Raw genomic sequence first — 19,338 nt, forward strand, 5'->3', positions numbered from 1 at the left:
CAGCATTTACAGCGATCCTCTGCCTAGGGAGGAAAATATTAAAGTGCCACATCAAAAGCAGCTCATAACTCCCAAGGAATCGAAGAACAAAAAAAAATTTCATTTCAAGTGCAGGGAAAAAAAATAAAAACGGGACACTGTCAGATGTCTCAAATGAACACATATTACCTATAAAAAGGGTAAGGCAAAAAGACAAGCAACCATTTGTATGTAAATTGGCCACCACTCTGGGAAGACCTGAAAATCATTCCCTGACTTAGCACCCAGTGAGAGTCAGCAGGGCCGCCCTCTGGACACATGGTCAAGAAACAGAACAAGAACGATACCAACGGAGAAGGTTACTGTCACTTGGGCACTTAGGCGAGATCACTCATCTGAGATTAAAGAGAAGCACAAACTTGAATCATCTGACAAGGTGGTTTTTTTTTGGTCACTATGATTTACAATTTTAAATTCTCTGAATAGTGGGTTTCACGCATACAATATCCCAACACCAGACTCTCCACCAAAGTGCTCCTTCTGAGAGGGACAGATCTAGAATGGCTGCATTGACTGCATTCATTTGTGGTATATAAAACATGTAGAGTAGAAGATTAATGTCCCTGATTAGGAGAACTGACCAATGGCTGGAACTAATCACAAGTGTGTGTGGGTCTGAGGGTAGGTAAGATAGAGAAGAGACCAGTATGACAATAATAGCTGAGAATGATCATGTTGGATAAGATCTGAGCGTTAAAAGTAGATAAAGGGATATTCCTCATAACTTTTCAGTATCTGTACTGCAAACCACAATGCTCAAAAGCAGGGAAAAAGGGAGAGAGGAAGAGAGAATGAGAGGAAGAGGGAGAGAGAGTCATAGAGGCAGGCTGGGGATGATGGGAAGGAAACTGGGGACACTGGTGGAGGGATGGGTATTAGACTACAGTATGACTGTAACCTAATCATGAACTGCTTTGTAAGTGTCTATCTCACAGTAATTAAAAAAAAAAAAAACACAACAAAGTGCCCTTCCCTTCAACGTTTCTCAGTCCCTGCACTCCCAACCCCCCCCATACATCACACACACACACACACACACACACACACACACACACACACACACACACACACCTCACTGTCCCAGTAAGCTGTTCCGTAGACCAATTCTTTGATTCCGCTGCTTTTAACCATTTGTTGTTCCCTACTATCAGCTGTTTATTTGCTTCTGTGTGTGTGGGGATCATACCTGGTGGTGCACAAGGTTTACTCCTGGTTCTGTGTTCAAGGATCACTCCTAGCAGGGTTCGGGGCACCACATAGGGTGCCAAACCCAGAAAGGCCCGTGCAAGGTAAGTGTCTGACCCACTCACTGTACTAGTTAGTCTCTAGACCCCTCTGGGATTTTACATCCTGCCAATGAGAGAGATCATTCTGTGTCTGTGCCTCTACGAGGTCCTCTCCAGTTCCCTCTGTGTGATGGCTTTCCTTTACAATTCAGCCACTGGAAAAGAACAGGAGCAACCGGTGTTGGTGTGGATGTGGGGAGAAAGTCCTTCACTGCTAGTGAGAATGCCGACTGGTTCAGCCCTTATGGAAAACCGTATGCACGGTTCTCAAAAAATTAGAAATTGAGCTCCCATTTGACCCAGCAAAACCACTCCTGGGAATATATCCCAGAAAGGCAAAAAAAAGTATAGTAGAAATGACATCTGTACTTATATGTTCACTGCAGCACTCTTTACAATAGCCAAAATCCGGGAAAAAAACCCAAGTGCCCAAGAACAGATGACTGATTAAAGAAACTTTGGTACATTTACACAATGGAATACTATGCAGCTGTCAGAAGAGATGAAGTCATGAACTTTGCTTATAAATGGATAGACACAGAGAGTATCATGCTAAGTGAAGTGAGTCAGAAAGAGAGGGACAGGTATAGAAAGATTGCACTCATCTGTGGAATATAAACAGAATGGGAGATTAACTCCCAGGGGTGGTAGAGATAAGGATCAGGAGGTCTTCTCTACGGAAACTGGCCTCACATGCTGGGGGAAAAGGCAGCTCAGATAGAGAAAGGAACATCAAGTAAAGGATGTTGGGAGGACCCATTCAGATTGAAAGATGCGTGCTGAAAGTAAACTATAGACTGAACATGATGGCTACTCAAAACCTCTATTGCAAACTACAACACCCAAAAGGAGAGAGAACAAAAGGGAATGCCCTGCCACAGAGGTGGGGTGGGGGGGGGGGGATGGGTTGGGGGTGGTGGGAAGGATATTGGGAACACTGGTGGAGGAGAATGGGCACTGCTGGAGGGGTGGGTAAATGATTATTGTATGACTAAAATACGAAAGTTCGTAAGTTTGTAACTGTACCTCACGGTGATTTGCTAATTAAAAATTTTTTAAATAAATAAAATTCAGCCCCTGGCCCAGAGCAACAGACCAGCAGGTAGGGCATTTGCCCTGCATGTGGCCGACCCGGGTTCGATCCCTGGCATCCCATATGGTCCACCAAGCACCGCCAGTAGTAATTCCTGAGTGCAGAGCCAGGAGTAACCCCTGAGCATTGCTGAGTGTGATCCAAAAAGCAAAAAAAAAAAAAAAAAATTTCAGCCACATCATCTCGGAATCCCACCACACACTCCATAATGTTACAGGGTTCAAGAAGTGATGGGCAGAGAGCCACAAGGCCCCCGGTGCTGATGTAGAAGAGCAGCTTAAGGTCCTCTCAGAGCCCCAGCACGCAGCCACACACCACCCTAAGGTTACAGCGCAATAAATCCTCATCTTAATTTTAATTAAAGTTTATTAATTAAAAAGTTAAATACGCTTCAGTTTTCAATGATCTAGAAAAGTAGGTAGGATATTCGCAATAGCAATTGATAAAATGCAAATAAAATTAAAGACACAATACTCATTTGGTTCTTCATTGGCATATTTACACTTCCTATTCCTCATGCAACCAGTTTTAGTAAAAAAAAAAAGTTTATAGCCTGCCACTTTACTATACAAGCCTATTGTTTCTAGGAGTTTCTTGGTAGAGGTTTTAGGTTCTCTAAGTATAGTATCATGTCGTCTGCAAATAGTGAGAGCTTAATTTCTTCTTTCCCTATCTGGATGCCCTTAATATCTTTTTCTTGCCTAATCGCTATTGCAAGTACTTCCAGTACTATATTGAACAGTAGTGGAGAGAGTGGGCATCCTTGTCTCGTCCCTGACCTTAGGGGGAAGGGTCTCAGTTTTTCCCCATTGAGGATGATGTTTGCTGTAGGTTTGTGGTAGATGGCTTTAACTATATTGAGGAAAGTTCCCTCTATCCCCATTTTGGCAAGGGTTTTCATCATGAATGGGTGCTGGATCTTGTCAAATGCTTTCTCTGCGTCTATTGATATGATCGTATGATTTTTATCTTTTCTTTTGTTGATATGATGGATTATGTTGATTGATTTCCGAATGTTGAACCATCCTTGCATCCCTGGGATGAATCCCACTTGGTCATGATGTATGATCTTTTTGATAAGTTGTTGTATTCTACTGGCTAGTATTTTGTTGAGAATTTTCGCATCCGTGTTCATCAGGGATATTGGCCTGTAGTTTTCTTTTCTTGCGGTGTCTTTGTTTCCTTTTGGTATTAGAGAGATACGGGCTTCATAGAAGCTGTTTGGGAGAGTTTCTGTTTTTTCAATTTCCTGGAAAAGCTTGAGAAGAACTGGCAATAGGTCCTCTTTAAATGTTTGGAAAAATTCGCTAGTAAATCCGTCTGGGCCTGGGCTTTTTATACCCAAAAATCCATGGCATTCCTATACGCAAATAGTGAAAGAGAAGAAAGTGACATCAAGAAAACAATCCCATTCACAATTGTGTCCCAGAAAATCAAGTATCTAGGAATCAGCTTAACTAAGGAAGTATAGGACCTGTACAAAGAAAACTACAAAACGCTACTTCAGGAAATAAAAGAGGACACGAGGAATGGAAAAATATCCCCTGTTCATGGATGGGGAGAATCAACATCATCAAAATGGCAATACTTCCCAAAGCACTGTACAAATTCAATGCAATCCCTATAAGGATACCCATGACATTCTTCAAAGAAATGGAGCAAACACTCCTGAAATTTATATGGAACAATAATAAGCCCCCACGAATAGCTAAATCAATTCTTGAGAAAAAGAAAACGGGAGGAATCAATCTCCCTAACTTCAAACTCTACTACAAGGCAGTAATAATTAAAACAGCATGGTACTGGAACAAAAGCAGAGCTGCAGACCAATGGAACAGAGTTGAATATACTGACATTTCCTCCCAAACATATAATCATCTAATCTTTGATAAGGGGGCAAAAGTGAAAATGGAGCAGGGAAAGTCTCTTTAATAAACTGTGCTGGCAAAATTGGACGGCTACATGCAAAAAAAAGTGGGCTCAGATCTCTGCCTAACACCATGCACAAAAGTAAGATCAAAATGGATTTATGACCTCAACATCAGACCAGAATCCATAATGTTTGTTGAAGACAAAGTCGGCAAAACTCTCCATGATATTGAAGCTAATGGTATCTTCAAAGATGTCACGCCACTGGCCAAGCAAGTGAAAACAGAGCTAGACAAATGGGACTATCTTAAACTAAGAAGCTTCTGCACCTCAAAAGAAACATTGACCAAAATACAAAGACAGCCTACAGAATGGGAAAGGATATTCACCAAATACACATCCGACAAGGGGTTGATATCAAGGATATACAAGGTAATGGTTAAACTCCACAAGAAGAAATCACCCAACCCCATCAAAATATGGGGTGAGGAAGTGAACAGAAACTTTCGCAAAGAAGAAATTCGACTGGCAAAAAGGCACATGAGAAATGCACTACATCACTAATCATCAGAGAGATGCAGATCAAAACCACAATGAGATATCATTTCACACCACAGAGACTGGCCCACATCCACAAGAACAAAAGCAACCAATGCTGGCGCAGATGTAGCGAGAAAGGGACCCTCCTTCACTGCTGGTAGGAATGCCGGCTGGTCCAACCCTTTTGGAAAACAGTATGGATGACTCTCAAAAAATTAGAATTTGATCTGCCATTTGACCCAGCTATAGCACTCCTGGGAATATATCTCAGAGAGGCAAAAAGGTATAGTCGAAGTGACATCTGCAATTGTTTGTTCATTGCAGCACTCTTTACAATAGCCAGAATCTGGAAAAAACCTGAGTGCCCAAGAACAGATGACTGGTTAAAGAAACTTTGGTACATTTACACAATGGAGTACTATGTAGCTGTTAGAAAAGATGAAGTTATGAAATTTACATACAAGTGGTACTACATGGAAAGTATCATGTTAAGCGAAATGAGTCAGAAAGAGCGGGATAGACACAGAAAGATTGCATTCATCTGGGGAACATAAAGCAACAAAAAGGGAGACTAACACCCAGGAATGGCTGAGATTAGTACCAGGAATTTTACTCCATGAATGGAAGGCCAGCCACACGTTCTAGGTGAAAAGGAAGCTCAGATAGAGAAGAGAGCACCAAATGAAGGGTGTTGTGAGGACCCTCCCAGGGTGGGAGAAGCATGCTAAAAGTAGTCTATAGACCAAACATAATTGCCACTCAATGCCTCTCTTGCAAAACACAGTACCCAAAAGAAGAGAGAGAACAAGGGGGAATACCCTGCCACAGAGGCAGGATGGGACGGGGGGGGGGGGGGGGGGGGGTGGATGCTGGGACCCGTGGTGATGGATGACGGGCACTGGTGGAGGGATGGGCACTTGATCATTGTATAACTGAAACCCAAGCACAAAATTTGTAAGCCTATAACTGTACCTCATGGTGTTTCACTAATAAAAAAAGAAGAAAAAATTTTAGCAATACATATAAACAAATATTTGCACAAACCGAGTTATAGTCTAGTTACGATGGCAGTCTTAGAGCAAATTCTCAAAAGCAAATAAAATCAGAAAGAAGTTCTATTTAGCAGTAGCTTTATTTATGCTTAAGAACGCCAGTAATTTAACAGAGTAAGTCTACCAGAATCCACCTAATTGGGTAGAGAGAAAAGCATGAAAATGCAAAGCTTTTTAAGCAAAACTCAATGGGTCAATGTACTAAAATTTTAAGCACAAATATGGCTTGCCTTGGGCTGGAGCGATAGCACAGCGGTAGGGCGTTTGCCTTGCATGCAGCCAACATGGCCGACCTGAGTTCAATTCCTCCGCCCCCCCTCGGAGAGCCTGGCAAGCTACGGAGAGTATCTCGCCCGCACAGCAGAGCCTGACAAGCTACCCGTGACGTATTCGATATGCCAAACATATTAACAACAAAGTCTCCAATGGAGACGTACGTTACTGGGCCCGCTCGAGCAAATCGATGAACAACAGGAGGACAGTGACAGTGATGGCTTGCCTACTCGACCCCCCCCCCCCCCCCCCCCACACACACACTCCCCAAATTCTTGGAAGCTTTTTATCTTTACAAAATGGACTGGAAAGTAAGGGGCTGGAGGAACAGTACAAAGAGGGTCAGGCACTTGCCTGGCACGCAGCAGACCCAGATGGTTCCTTCATACTACATAGGGTCCTCTGGGCACTACGAGAGTGATCCCTGGGTAGAGATAGGAGTAGCCCCAAAATACAACCAAACCAAGCAAACCAGTAAAGGAAAAGGAAGGTTAATCCCAAACAGGTTAATTAAGAGCTAGAGAACATTTCTTAGACTCCAAGCCCCCACCAACCACGAGGTGGCAGAAGGCGAGCCCCTACTGCTATCATACTCTGGGCTAAGGGGCCAGAGGAGCCCAGTCAGGTGGAGGGCTCAGCTAGCTGGCCAGCAGGCGTGCCAAGACCATCCATCACCAAGGCCTTCAAATGAACAGGACTGCCCTCACCAACCTTGAATAAGGGGTAGGCTGGCCACGTACTCTATTAACTGGCTGCTGCCCCTCCGGTGCCCTCTCCCTAAAAGGAGAGCCGGGCCATCCGGATCTGGGTGGCCCAGAGGCAGAAAAAGGGCCGTGCAGAGTTTGCAAATGGGGTCAAAAGGAAACTTTCTCATAAGAGACCTCAGTCTGGCTGATTTCTCACTGGGAAGACTATCTGATCTCTTAATGATCCTGTACCCCAGACAGAATGCTAATTCTATGAGGCAGCGGTTTAGAACTAACACATTATTTAGCATTTCCTTAAGTTGTCTCCACCACCTCTTAAAGCTCTACCACAAACAGAGTAGGACTGGAGACTTCTCAGAGTGAACCGGTGTGACCTGGCAGTCACGGGGGTGGGGGTTGGGGGGTGCAGGGGGAACCAGTCTTGGTGAACATCTGCATGTTCGTTCCACAAGGCAGGCTGTGAGCTCTCTCTTCCCTATCTGCCCTGGCCTGCATGCTCCCCGACCATGGACTGGTGAGTGAAGGAAGGAAAGTGAGCTTCTTAAATTCACAATACTCATCCAGAAAATGCTTTCAGATAATGGGCCTCCAAGTGTCCCCTTAAGGTCCCTGGCAAATCAAAGCTACGAGGTATCATCCATCCTCTAGTAGGATGTCTGTTAAGAAACAGATTAGAGATAACACTTGTTGGCATGGATGGAGAGGGCCTTGGGGCATTGTTGTGAGAATGTAAACTGGTACAGACACTGCAAAACACTATGGAGGTTCCTCAAGAAATTCAAAATAGCTCAGTGGTGCAACCCAGCGGGACCACTTCTGGATACATATACAAAGGAAATAAAACCATTATCCTGAAGCATTATATTTACCTAAGTTCAAGGCGGCAATGATCACAAAAGCAAAAGCAAAGAAAGGAAAACTATTTAAGTGATGGTCAATGAATGAGTAGATCAAGAAAATGTGAGAGAGATATATAAATACACACACACACACACACACACGCACGCACACACATACACACACACAGGAATGTTATTCAACCTTCAGAAAGGAAATCCTGTCCCTTGCGACAGAGACCTTGAAAACATTATACAAAGTGAAATAGGTCAGACAGACAGAAGACAACACTGCCTGTATCACTTATTGTACTAGGAACCTTTGTGGTATACTAGGAAAATTTGTGGGGCAGCGGAAGGAGGGAATTGAGTCAATTTCAGAAACGAAGAAGAAAAGTGGTTGCTCAGTTAGGGTGCAGGTAGGGTGCGAGAGGAGCAGCTATTAAAGGGTGTTGTCTTTCAATGGTTCAGATGAATCGGGTTCAGCTATCCAATGATGTCGGGAAGGAGAGAGGTGGGGGGGAGGGGTGCAGGAGGGAAACTGGGGACACTGGTAGTGGGAAATGTACACTGGAGAAGGGATGGGTGATGGAACATTATATAACTAAAACAAAATCATAAACAACCTTGTAACTGTGTATATCACTGTGATTCAATAAAAAAAAAATTAAAGAAAAACACCTCATTGCATGACATCTGCTGTGACGTAAGACTAAGTGACACATACTTCCAGAGTGACAAGAGGTGTCACTTTTGCTAACATCTCCAGAAATTTTGGAAAGATGGTATCTCTTAAGAAATTGGAACAGTTTCCTTGTTTTTAAGCTTCTAGTTTTCAAAACTAAGAATCTGATATCTGTATATGTTTTTGACAAGCAATTCAAGAGCAAACATAATAGTGTGAGTTCAATGCAAAGGAACCAACGTTTTATGGTACATCTTGTTTTGTACTTAAAAACTCCCAGAAGTTTCTTTAGAATTTCTGCTCAAAACTCATAGCAAACACTGCTCTTGGCCATAATAAGTCACCTTTCATACCACTGAGCCAGCGTAATAGATCCATTTAAACTACTGAACAATAAGTTGGTTAAAAGGATTTAAAAAAAAGTGTTAAAACATCTTTCAGCTTAACATATTGGAGATGGGAAGAAGGTTGGGGCCAGGGTCAGGGATCACTCCTGGCAGGCTGATGGAGCTGTCTGGGGTTCTGGGGATTGAACCTGGGTTGGCTGCACACAAGGCAAGCAACCTTACCTATTGCTCTGGCCCCAAGCTTAACATAATTTTAAGCCTGGTTTTTAATTAAGCTTAATACTTCTCTATTAAACCAAAAGAACATGATTCCCTACAGCCTACTACATAGGCAATTACAACATATACACTATATATAAATAATGCTCTCTGTATATACATATATACCACACACACAAACATCTACACTCAAATCTGCATGTAAAATTTCCAAAACAAGAATTTTTCAACTGCTGAACATTTAACCATCCAAAACAGAATTTTCATGAGCATTTCTTAGAGCTGAATCTATTAAGTAATTGTGCATCAATGCCATGGAGTTAAAGCTGCCTGCTTGTCTCCATTAATAGTATGCACTTATTATTCTGATTTTTATTAACTATTTTTTGCAGAGCACATTCTCTTTCACCCTTGAGGCTAAGCTTATTTACAGAATAAACATTATAGTAGATCTACATATGCCTTTGGTTCAGTTAAATATCATGTAAAAACGGGCAGAACTGTACCCACTTTGGATTTCAAAACTATTTTTAGCTTCTCATTTGAACATTAAAAAAAAAAAGAAGAAGAAGCTTGCCCCATAAATATGCTAACTTGAATTTGTGTTCAATCAAAAACAAAATCAACAAAGAAATTAGCTAACTACATCTGTGAAGAGCGACTGGGACAGATTTCACACAAAACAGATGTTTTAAGTTGCACACAAAAAAAGCTACCTCTGTCAAACCATTTGGAGAACAAGAAACCCAATGTGTGAGGTAAGTGAGATCAATCTGTTAGTCAGTGTAGAGTTTGTAGCAAATTGACATCGATGCAAAGACTTCCTGAAGCGCTTAACCTAAAAGGACAGCGACTCTGCCATCCCATCTGTTGGTCCAGTGCCCTGAAGCTTGAGAACAAATCAGTCCTGGGTGGGGATCCAAGACCCCCAACAAATAAAAAGACCACTGGGAAGGATAATGCTCTTTCAGTTGTTTTCAAACAAGCATGAAATTTGCCAAGAGAGGGGGTTATGTTTTGAATAATACTCATGCTTGGGAGATTGCAAATTACCCTGACAAGTAAAAATGGTAACAATTTGGAGACCTGAATAGGGCACTTGCCTTGCATATGGCTGACCCAGTTCAATTCTCGGCACCGTGTATGGTAGAAGTGACCTCTGACATAGAGCCAAGAGTAAGCCCTGAGCATGGCCAGGTGTGGCCCTCTAACTCTTAACAGTAGCAATTTGGACACTCAGAGTGAAATAGAACTTCAGACATGTCTTCCTAACACCAATGTCTCATGACCAACTAGTGAGCCACATACTGTCAAGGAAAGCATAGAAAAGGGGCAAAGAGACATATCTTCGTGCCCTCTTGGGATTAAGGCCAGACAAAGAGACAGTAAAATGATATTTCATTTGAGACAACTTCCAGTGAGAAGCTGGGCTTCCCAAAGGAAGGTGATTGGAGGTCTGGGCTATGGTCGGCCACTAATGACCCCTAGCAGGTAACTATAGGCACAGAGAATGAGCACTTACAAGGAGCAATGCAGCAGAATAATTTTTACCATCTGTTGAATCTGATCATTAAAAAATTAAAAAATTAAAAAATCCAAGCCTGAATTTTGAATGTCTCGATTCTCTTTCATTTCACTCTCCTGGTAACTGGTTATTACCAGATTTTATAAGAAGCATTGATCCAGAATAAATTGGAAATATAAAAACCAAGAAAGTCCTCTGCCCTGTTTAAGACAATCTGAAGCAGAGCACCCAAATAAAAATTCTGTATGGATAACACGCACATTATGCTTGCAAAGACACTGATTTATAAGCAAACATCTCTTAAATTACTTGAATATTAAGAATTTTTTCCAAAGCAGATAATTTTGCCCATGAGTAATACAAATACACTAAGTTCCTCTGATTAACATCTGAATTAATCTAGATCTATTTGAATTGTGGGTCAATGAGATACCATACAATCAACAGTGTTTGGAAGAACTGAGATGCTTCATTAACGTGATTTCATTGAGAAAGGAAGAGTTCTGTGGTCCAACAAGTGTGGGGCACAAACTCTACCCCCCGCCCCCCACTCCCCTCCTGGAGAGGCGTAATACACAGGCACATATTAAGCATCCTTAGAAGGCCTGTAGTTAAAAAACTGTTCAAATGCACAGATGTGCTCTTTCTCCAAACACATGTTAACAACCCTGCTCGGGGAAAACACAATTTTGGAGACGCTGTAATAGTCAAGACTCCAGATTAGCAATCAAAAACCTGCCCTGAGTATCACTTACAAGCTGCTTCTTGTCTTCGTCGGTAAGTGAACCTCATTACCCACCTCAGTGCACGCTGAGTGGCAGCACGGATGAGACAAGGATGTAAAATCACTACTCTACTCCGGCAGGAAGGGGCAGCAGGAAGTGAAGGATTTGCCCGCAGCCTGGTTCCCGCCACTGCACTTGACAGCCCAGCAAACACCCAGTGCTCACACAGACATCGAATTGTTCCAGGGGAATCTTCTAGGTTGTCCCTGTATCAGCCACACACTCAGGCTGGCTAATGCATTTAAAAAGTTATGGGGGGGGGGGGGGGGGTGCGGCACTAGAGCTCAGGGGGTAGGGCATTTGCCTTGCAAGTGGCTGACCCAGGTTTGATTCCCAGAATCCCATATAATCCCCTGAGCACCGCCAGGAGTAATTCCTGAGTGCAAGAACCAGGAGTAACCCCTGAGCATCACTGGATGTGACCCAAAAAGGTAAAAAAAAAAACTGCTTTGGGTGGGGGGGGGCTGGAGTGATACTACAGCGAGTAGGGCATTTGCCTTGCAAACAGCTGACCCGGATTCAATTCCCAGCATTCCATATGGTCCCCCAAGCACCGCCAGTAGTAACTTCTGAGTGCAAAGCCAGGAGTAATCCCTGTGCATCGCTAGGAAGACCCAAAAAGGGAAAAAAAAAAAAGTTATTTGGGGGTCGGAGCGGGGACACTCCCTTGGACCCGTTTGCCCTGAAGAACCCATCATCCTCTGGTTGTTGTGGGAGGGTGGGTATCCGGCATCAGTCCCTGAAAAGATAGACGGGCCCCAAAGGAGAGTTGGTAGAGGCCACAGTCCCTGTGCAGCCACACAGCTCGGAGACCTGGGGGAAGTGTGGGTCACAGCTGGGCAGAACCCAGGGGGTCTCTGAGACCCACATGCACTGCCAGGTTCCCCGTCACTCCCTTCTCTTACAGAAACTACAGGTGCATGCAGGAGAAGCTGGATCAATTCTGGATCAATACAACTTACACAAACTGTATCACAGCCCCCAAGAAAGCAAGCAATGTCACACAGCAATCACATGAGGGGACTTGAGCGTATCTGTCCAGCATCACAGTCTAAGCCAGCTTCGACTCCCCTGGTCAGCGATCAATAATAATAGAGTTTCCCTTCCAACCGCGGGTAAACTTCAATGGCATCTCTGTGTATGGTAGCACCCCACAAGTGGGGCTGTGTCTGCCAGGTCATTCATGTGGTCGGCGCAACGTAGGTCAAGGCCTGGGTTTCCTTTCAGACATTCTTCCAACCACCAGACCAAGGGGGTCTTTGTTAAGGTCAAAATTATCATGAAACATTATTTACATAGCACACAGTAAGCACGGGGCCGCAGTTGTTACCAACACGAGTCGCAAAGTGAAAATAGGAAAAGGAAAAAAAAAAAAAAGAAACAAACCAGAAATGAAAACGATAAGAAGTCATTTGTTTCACTCACTGTTCACATAGACGTTAAATGTCACGGAAGAAACAACTTCGGCATTGGACACGAGAAACGTGTACGTGCCTCCTTCGGTGGCTTTTAATCTGGTTAGGTGAAGTTCATTGACATATCTACAAAGAAAGGACAAACACATCAGTCACCGAGACTGGCCCACCTCAGCACCAGGGGGAACAGGTGCCAACTGGGGGCAGGAAGAGGCTTCACTTAAGTCAATACTGACTGGAGTCGTGTGAATGCGCACACACACACACACACACACACAAGCACTCGGGGGGGGGGGGGGGGAGAGGGAAGAGAGGGGAGGGAGAGAGTAAGAGAGAAAGAGAGAGAGAGAGAGAGAGAGAGAGAGAGAGAGAGAGAAGGAGGGAGGGAGAGGAAAGAGAGCAGGGAGCAGCCAGTGGCTTTTTTCTGAGCCTAGAGGCCAGCTCGTGAGCTCTCCCTCCAGCCCTGGCCAGCACATCCCCTGGTCCTTGTCCACCCCCTCTCCTCGGGATGCTGGCCTCCCTGCGGCTGCTGCCTCTTTCCTTACCGGATATTACTGTCGTTCTCTGACTTGGGGTAACCATCCGACTTGTCGGCGAAGGTTCTGTTCATGTACAGCCACTGCCGGTGCTCAGGTTTGGGGTAGGATTCATATTCAACAATCAGATCGACATTTTCGCCATTGTTTACAAACACGGTGGTGTTCATCATGGGGAAGATATTAATGAATCCTTTATCTAATAGTGACAATAAAAAAGAAGGGGGACGGTTATCCACAAGATCAGACTGCACCCCACATCACCCCACCCCAATCCCCAAATGGTACAAACACAACTTCATCTTTGGACTTGGTATCTGACTCATTTGCAGGATTAATTGGCAAATATAAATGAGCATTTTCCATTACAGCTTGCTCTCATGGAATTGTTGTCATAGAATGAAATGGAACCCAAATCATACAGAGCAGGTACTCTGAGTCCTTTCAGCCATCTCCCTGGCCCCTCCCTTTGTCCTTTTTCGGGTTTTAGTTTGCTTGCAGGGTCACTTTTCTGGGAGTGCTCAGGGACCACTACTGGTTTCATGTTCAATGTTGTCTGAGAGGGGCTTTGGGGAACCACGTGGTGCCAGGAATCAAACCTGGGCTTTCATGTGAAAAGCAGGTGCTTGGTTCCATGAGCTCTGTCTACCTTTGTCTCTAAACATGATTTGCTGTGATGGTTCTTAGGCTAAAATAACAGTGGGGGAAGGGTGCCCCAAGAAGCACTGGAGAGAGGAAAGAGGCTGTGTGCCATGCCAGTCATCCAATGCAACAGTGTCAGAATTGTGCATCAGGTGGGTCCTACCTAAAGAGGGTCTAAGTTCACCTGAGTCACACTCTACAGTTTTGGGGTGCCTTTGGGGTTGGACTCAGTGCTTAAAACCCAGCCCCACATGGCTATCCTCAGGGGACTGCGTATTGTTGCTGGGGATCACATTCAAGGCATGAGTCCTAATCCTGGTACCATTTCCCTGACCCCTTAAGAAGTCACTTGAATTAAATTTAGTCTATACCCAGATTCAATATAGTTGGGCATATGGCAAAGAGGTGTCATAAATCAAAAAGAAGAGGGATTCTAGTGTTTAACAAAAATGCTGAGAAATAGGCTGGAGGAGAGATAGTATCAGGTAAGATGTTCAACTTGCATATGGCTAACCCAGGTACAATCTCTGGCGTCACATATGGTCTCCCAAGCACCACCAGAAATGACCCCTGAGCACAGAGCCAGGAGTCAGTCCTGACCATAGCTGGGTGTGACCCCAAAAGAAAACAAAATGTTAAAAAAACAGATAGCATTTAAAGAGGAATAAACCTTCATTCCATCACTACAGCTGGACCACAGATAACATTTTCCTAATCATGCCCCCTTGGAGGGAGGCATGTTTTGGTTCACACCCAGTGATGCTCGGGGGCTATTCCTAACTTGACTGCTCAGAGGGTATCCAGGGATCAAACCCAGGAGTCCTGCATACAAAGTGGTTGCCCCACGTCACTCGGTTATCTCCCAGGCACAAGGTCCCCTTCCAGATATTTTCAATTAAATAACATAATCAATTTCTATCAAAGTTCCATGGCAGAGCAGTTTTCTAGGCTTTTGAAGCAATGGAAACAAATGATAAAAAAAATCTGAATATATAAATATTTTAAAATGCATGTAATTTAGAAATGTAAAATTAATGAAGGGGACAGGAAAAAAGGTCATGAAAATGTAGAAGGAAAAAAATATTTACACTAGTAACTGAAATAAGGCATCAGTGATCACTTATTAAAAACAGCAAAAGCTTGATAAAGCTGTTAAGAAAGAAGTATAGCAAAACCAATCTGAACCAATTTGGAAGTGTGGAAGAAGCATAATGAATGATTGAATTGGTACAGCTCTTTCAGAAAGCATTTATCAATACAGATTGTTTTCCCCAAAATATCTATTCCTCGGGGCCAGAGAGGTGGCTTTAGAGGTGGAGCATGTGCTGTTCATGCAGAGGGCCCAGGTCCAGTCCCTCCCCAGTACCACAGGGGGGAACCTTCCAAGTAGCCCCTCAACATCACCAGGTCCAGGTGTGCGCCAAGATAAACCCCCCAATTAAATTCTCTATTCTTAATTTATCCCCATAATTTGCCTTTGGGAATGCTTCTTATTGAGGCATGAAGTTGTAAAAGGAAGTTCTATTCACATTGGTACAGTAATTTAAAAATGAGGAAATGAAGAAGAGATCTGATAAGTATCTTAAATGTTTATACGGGTGCCCCCCCTCCCCCACAGCCTGTGTTCTTTATTGAACACGTATCCTTCTCTTTCTCTCCTCTCACAATTCCCTAATTAAATTCCCTTAAATAAAAACTATTTTGCTTCAATCAAAGCAAAACAAAAATGGTTATACAATAAAACAGAACTGAAGAATAACTGAGGGCTGGGGAGAAACTCAAGAGGTAAAGCACATGCCTAGCATGCATAAAGTCTTGAATGTGATCCCTGGCACGCTATGCGCCCACCCCCAGAACCACTGGGGATCGCCCAATCACTCTGGGCTACGGTGAGCTCTGCTGGGAGAAGCTCCTGAGAGTGACCCAGAGTGACCCCTGCACTGTAGCACTCTCCTCCCCTTGTTCATCGATTTGCTCGAGCGGGGACCAGTAAGGTCTCCATTCATCCCAGTTGCATGCTAGTGCAGCCCAATGGCATCTGCTCACTCGAGGAACACGAAGTGAGACTTGCTGTTACTGTTTTTGACATATTGAACATGCCACGGGGAGCTTGCCAGGCTCTGCCTTGCCAGCGGGATACTCTTGGGAGCTTGCCAGGCATTCTGAGAGGGATGGAGGAATCGAACTGGGGTTGGCCACGTGCAAAGCAAACACCCTACCCGCTGTGCTAACACTCCGCCCTATAGAAGATAACAAAATCATTGCCAACATGAATTTTTTTTTCTTTTTGGGTCACACTCGGCGATGCTCAGGAATTACTCCTGGTGGTGCTTGGGGGGCCATATGGGATGCCAGGGATCGAACTCAGATCATCTGCATGCAAGGCAAATGCCCTACCCACTGTACTATCATTTTGGTCCCCAATATGAATTTTTGTAGTCACCATTTATAGAATGTTTACTGTGTACACCAAATTGCCCTAAGAATTTTACAATACATTGTACATATGATATATTTAATCTTGTAATATACTGAAAGAGAAAGCTTAATAACTTTAATTTACAGATTAAAAATATTGGAAAGCCTATAGCTAGCTACCCAATGGCAAGTCCTAGATTTGAACACAGATCTCTGAGAAAACTTACTATGGAAGAACTCAGAGGCCCCACATAGTTTCAGTGTACACAGCATACAAAATAGAAACCTCTGCTGTACAAAAGTATAAAAACTAAATATTTCTATCAAGTGAGATTATAAAAGAGTTCATTGTATTCTCTCATTTTAAAAAAAGGATTTCACTCTCTTTGGCACTCTGGTTAAAATTACCGAAGTCCTATGGGAAGTTGTCCTCTGAGACTCTTGAACCCACTTTGGTTTTCTAGAGGTGCAGAAGAAAAAAAAATGAAATCCAACTCTCCTGTGTATAAACTCAGAAAAGTGGACTCAGAATATTAAATGAAAATCAGGGACAGAGATCATCACCTATCTGAGTTGAAAGTAATAGACCTAAGGATTCTTAAAGCGAAATTTGATTACTCTGGAGAGAATACGTTTCCTCAGAATGCTGCAAGAAATTTTCAAGTTCTCAAAAACATAAATCCAAGGATATCACAGAACACAGAACACTGAGACACTATAGCCAATAATAGACTGAATTATGTCTCTGGCAGTCAACACAGATATACAACTCATCTCAGGTTCCTTTGGAGTTTCCTTAAGTAAGTTTAGGGTGGGAGAGATCTCCAAATTCTTTAATTTAGAAATTATTGGAACCAAATGAAGAAGTTGGTGGTTTGATCAAGTGCAAACAAGATGCGAGGCAGTTCTAGACTATTTATTGTCTTTCTTCCTTTCTGCCTCCCTGGAAGTTATCAGATGTGTTTCTCAGAAATAAAAATGCAGCAGAGTTAAATTGGGGTGCATTTAAAAGACAGAGTGCCAATTCAATACCGGATCAGGACCACTTCAAAGCCTTCACCAGTATCTGCGCTATATTCAAATCCACTTCATCTCCTTTGCCGTGTCCTTCTGTTTGTGATCTCTCCAACCCACTACCGAAACAACGCAAAACCAGATTCGGGTTTCACCACTGAAGGTCTTTCCAGTTATACAGTAATATTCTTGGAAATTGATGAATGCATTTAAAAAATCTGATTACATACAACAATATGCTCAAAACATCCTTACTAATTGCTTTCTGGAGCTGAAGCTGATATATCAACATGCTCCCTAATCAACTTAGCAAATTAGCACTTATGGAGTTTTAATATTTTAAAAGCATAGCCTCCTATTCCAATTAATAAATGGCTCACAATCTCACAATCACGTTTAGGGACAGTAGTGTTCGTTCTCTGGCCTGACTGTAATTGCAAGTAAAGTATCTTCTCCACATTGGGTCTGGTGACACATTTCCCATTACAGCTTGGGCAAGGATACCAAAATTCAATGAGAGTAGGGTGGGATAAATCACAGGGCTCAAGCACTGCTACATCAATTATTGAAGAAATGGTTGGGGGGAGAAAAACAAATACCACAACATTTTATAATGGTGCATGAAGAAAACTTTCATCGCTCTGGAAGTGCTTAAGCAAAATCATGCACTAAGAATATGGCTGCCTGAAAGGGACAAAAGCTAAATCCAAAAATTACTCAACTTAAAAAAAAAGTATGAGGTACTTTAAAATTATTCTCAGTGAATCTAAACACAGCATATTTGACTGTATTCTGTTCTCTTTAAATTATTCTCAGTGAATCTAAACACAGCATATTTGACTGTATTCTGTTCTCTTTAAATACAAGTACTTGGAGACACACAAACAAATCTCAGATCCGAGCAACTTGCTGCAGAGATGGGCCTGGACTTTGCAATAGGCTGTTTCCACTGGGCTGCTCCAGACGGGGGCAGGTGCCGTCCCTCTGCCTGCCCTCTAGGAGCCCCGGCGGCCACCATTTTTCAGAAGCCAGCAACAAGCATCAGGTACAAGGGGCAATGGTGGAAGATGCCAGGCCTCACGGGACAAGGGTAGAGTGGGTCCTTCTCCTTTCCCCTCTGCCCCAATGGGACTCTGAGATGACGTCACATCCGGCCACCGTCTACTTAAGCTCCCACAAGGCCACGATCCAGAGACACACCAACGAATCTCGGACCCGAGCAACTTGCTGCAGCGATCTCTCTAGATCCTAATTATTAAAAGTTTAGAATTCCGAGAGTGCGCGGCTGCTCTCTCAGCCACCCGACATTATACTGTATTAATAACAAGCAATACAAAACACATTGTCCAGCATTGCCTTTTTGGCAGGTACGAATGGTGGTGGGTCTGGTAACTAAAGTAGAGAAAGAGTATTGTGCAAATTGTCTGCCACACAGGCAGGGGAGGTGTAAAATGCGGGGAGGGGGATACTGGGGATTTTGGCACTGGAAAAAGTGCACTGGTAAAGGGCTGGGTGTTTGATGACTATATGTATGATCAAAGCTCAAACATGAAAGTTTTGTTACTGTACCTCACAGTGAATCAATAAAATAAATAAATAAATGTGCTTGGAAAGGAAACAGCTGAGGAGCTATGTGGCATAGGGAAGAAGCACTGTAGCACTGTCCTCCCCTTGTTCATCGATTTGCTCGAGCGGGTACCAGTAACGTCTCACAACAAATTGTGAGACTTGTTGTTACTGTGTTTGGCATATTGAATATATCATAGGTAGCTTGCCAGGCTTTGCCGTACAGGTGAGATATTCTCGGTAGCTTGCAGGGCTCTCCGAGAGGGGCAGAGGAATCGAACTCGGGTCGGCCATGTGCAAGGCAAACGCCTTACCCACTGTGCTATTGCTCCAGCCCATAGGGAAGAAAGAAAGGAGAGAGTAAATATCTAGACTAGGTATAATGGGGTTAGGGGTCCAGGTTGCCAGGTTCCAATTGCTACTCTGTAAAGCCAACAAATTTTAAATAACGTGGTACCATAATTTGTGCTAATTAGGACACATTCAAGTGT

General features: G+C 43.4%; 1 protein-coding gene across 4 annotated transcripts in view; it reads right to left on the bottom strand.

Annotated features, from left to right (window-relative positions):
• The window catches only part of KIT (KIT proto-oncogene, receptor tyrosine kinase), a 99,284-nt gene that overhangs the window by 26,503 nt on the left and 53,443 nt on the right, over positions 1–19,338 (bottom strand). For all 4 annotated transcript variants that reach the window (XM_056111238.1, XM_056111240.1, XM_056111239.1 and 1 more), the window contains exons 6-7: positions 13,217–13,406; positions 12,682–12,797 (exon numbers count right to left, since the gene is read on the bottom strand). In XM_056111238.1, the coding sequence (XP_055967213.1) occupies positions 12,682–12,797; positions 13,217–13,406 (306 nt within the window). The remainder of the gene's footprint in view (positions 1–12,681; positions 12,798–13,216; positions 13,407–19,338) is intronic.

This window comes from Sorex fumeus, unplaced genomic scaffold, assembly GCF_029834395.1.
Source record: "Sorex fumeus unplaced genomic scaffold, SorFum_2.1 ptg000013l, whole genome shotgun sequence".
Taxonomy (NCBI): domain Eukaryota; kingdom Metazoa; phylum Chordata; class Mammalia; order Eulipotyphla; family Soricidae; genus Sorex; species Sorex fumeus.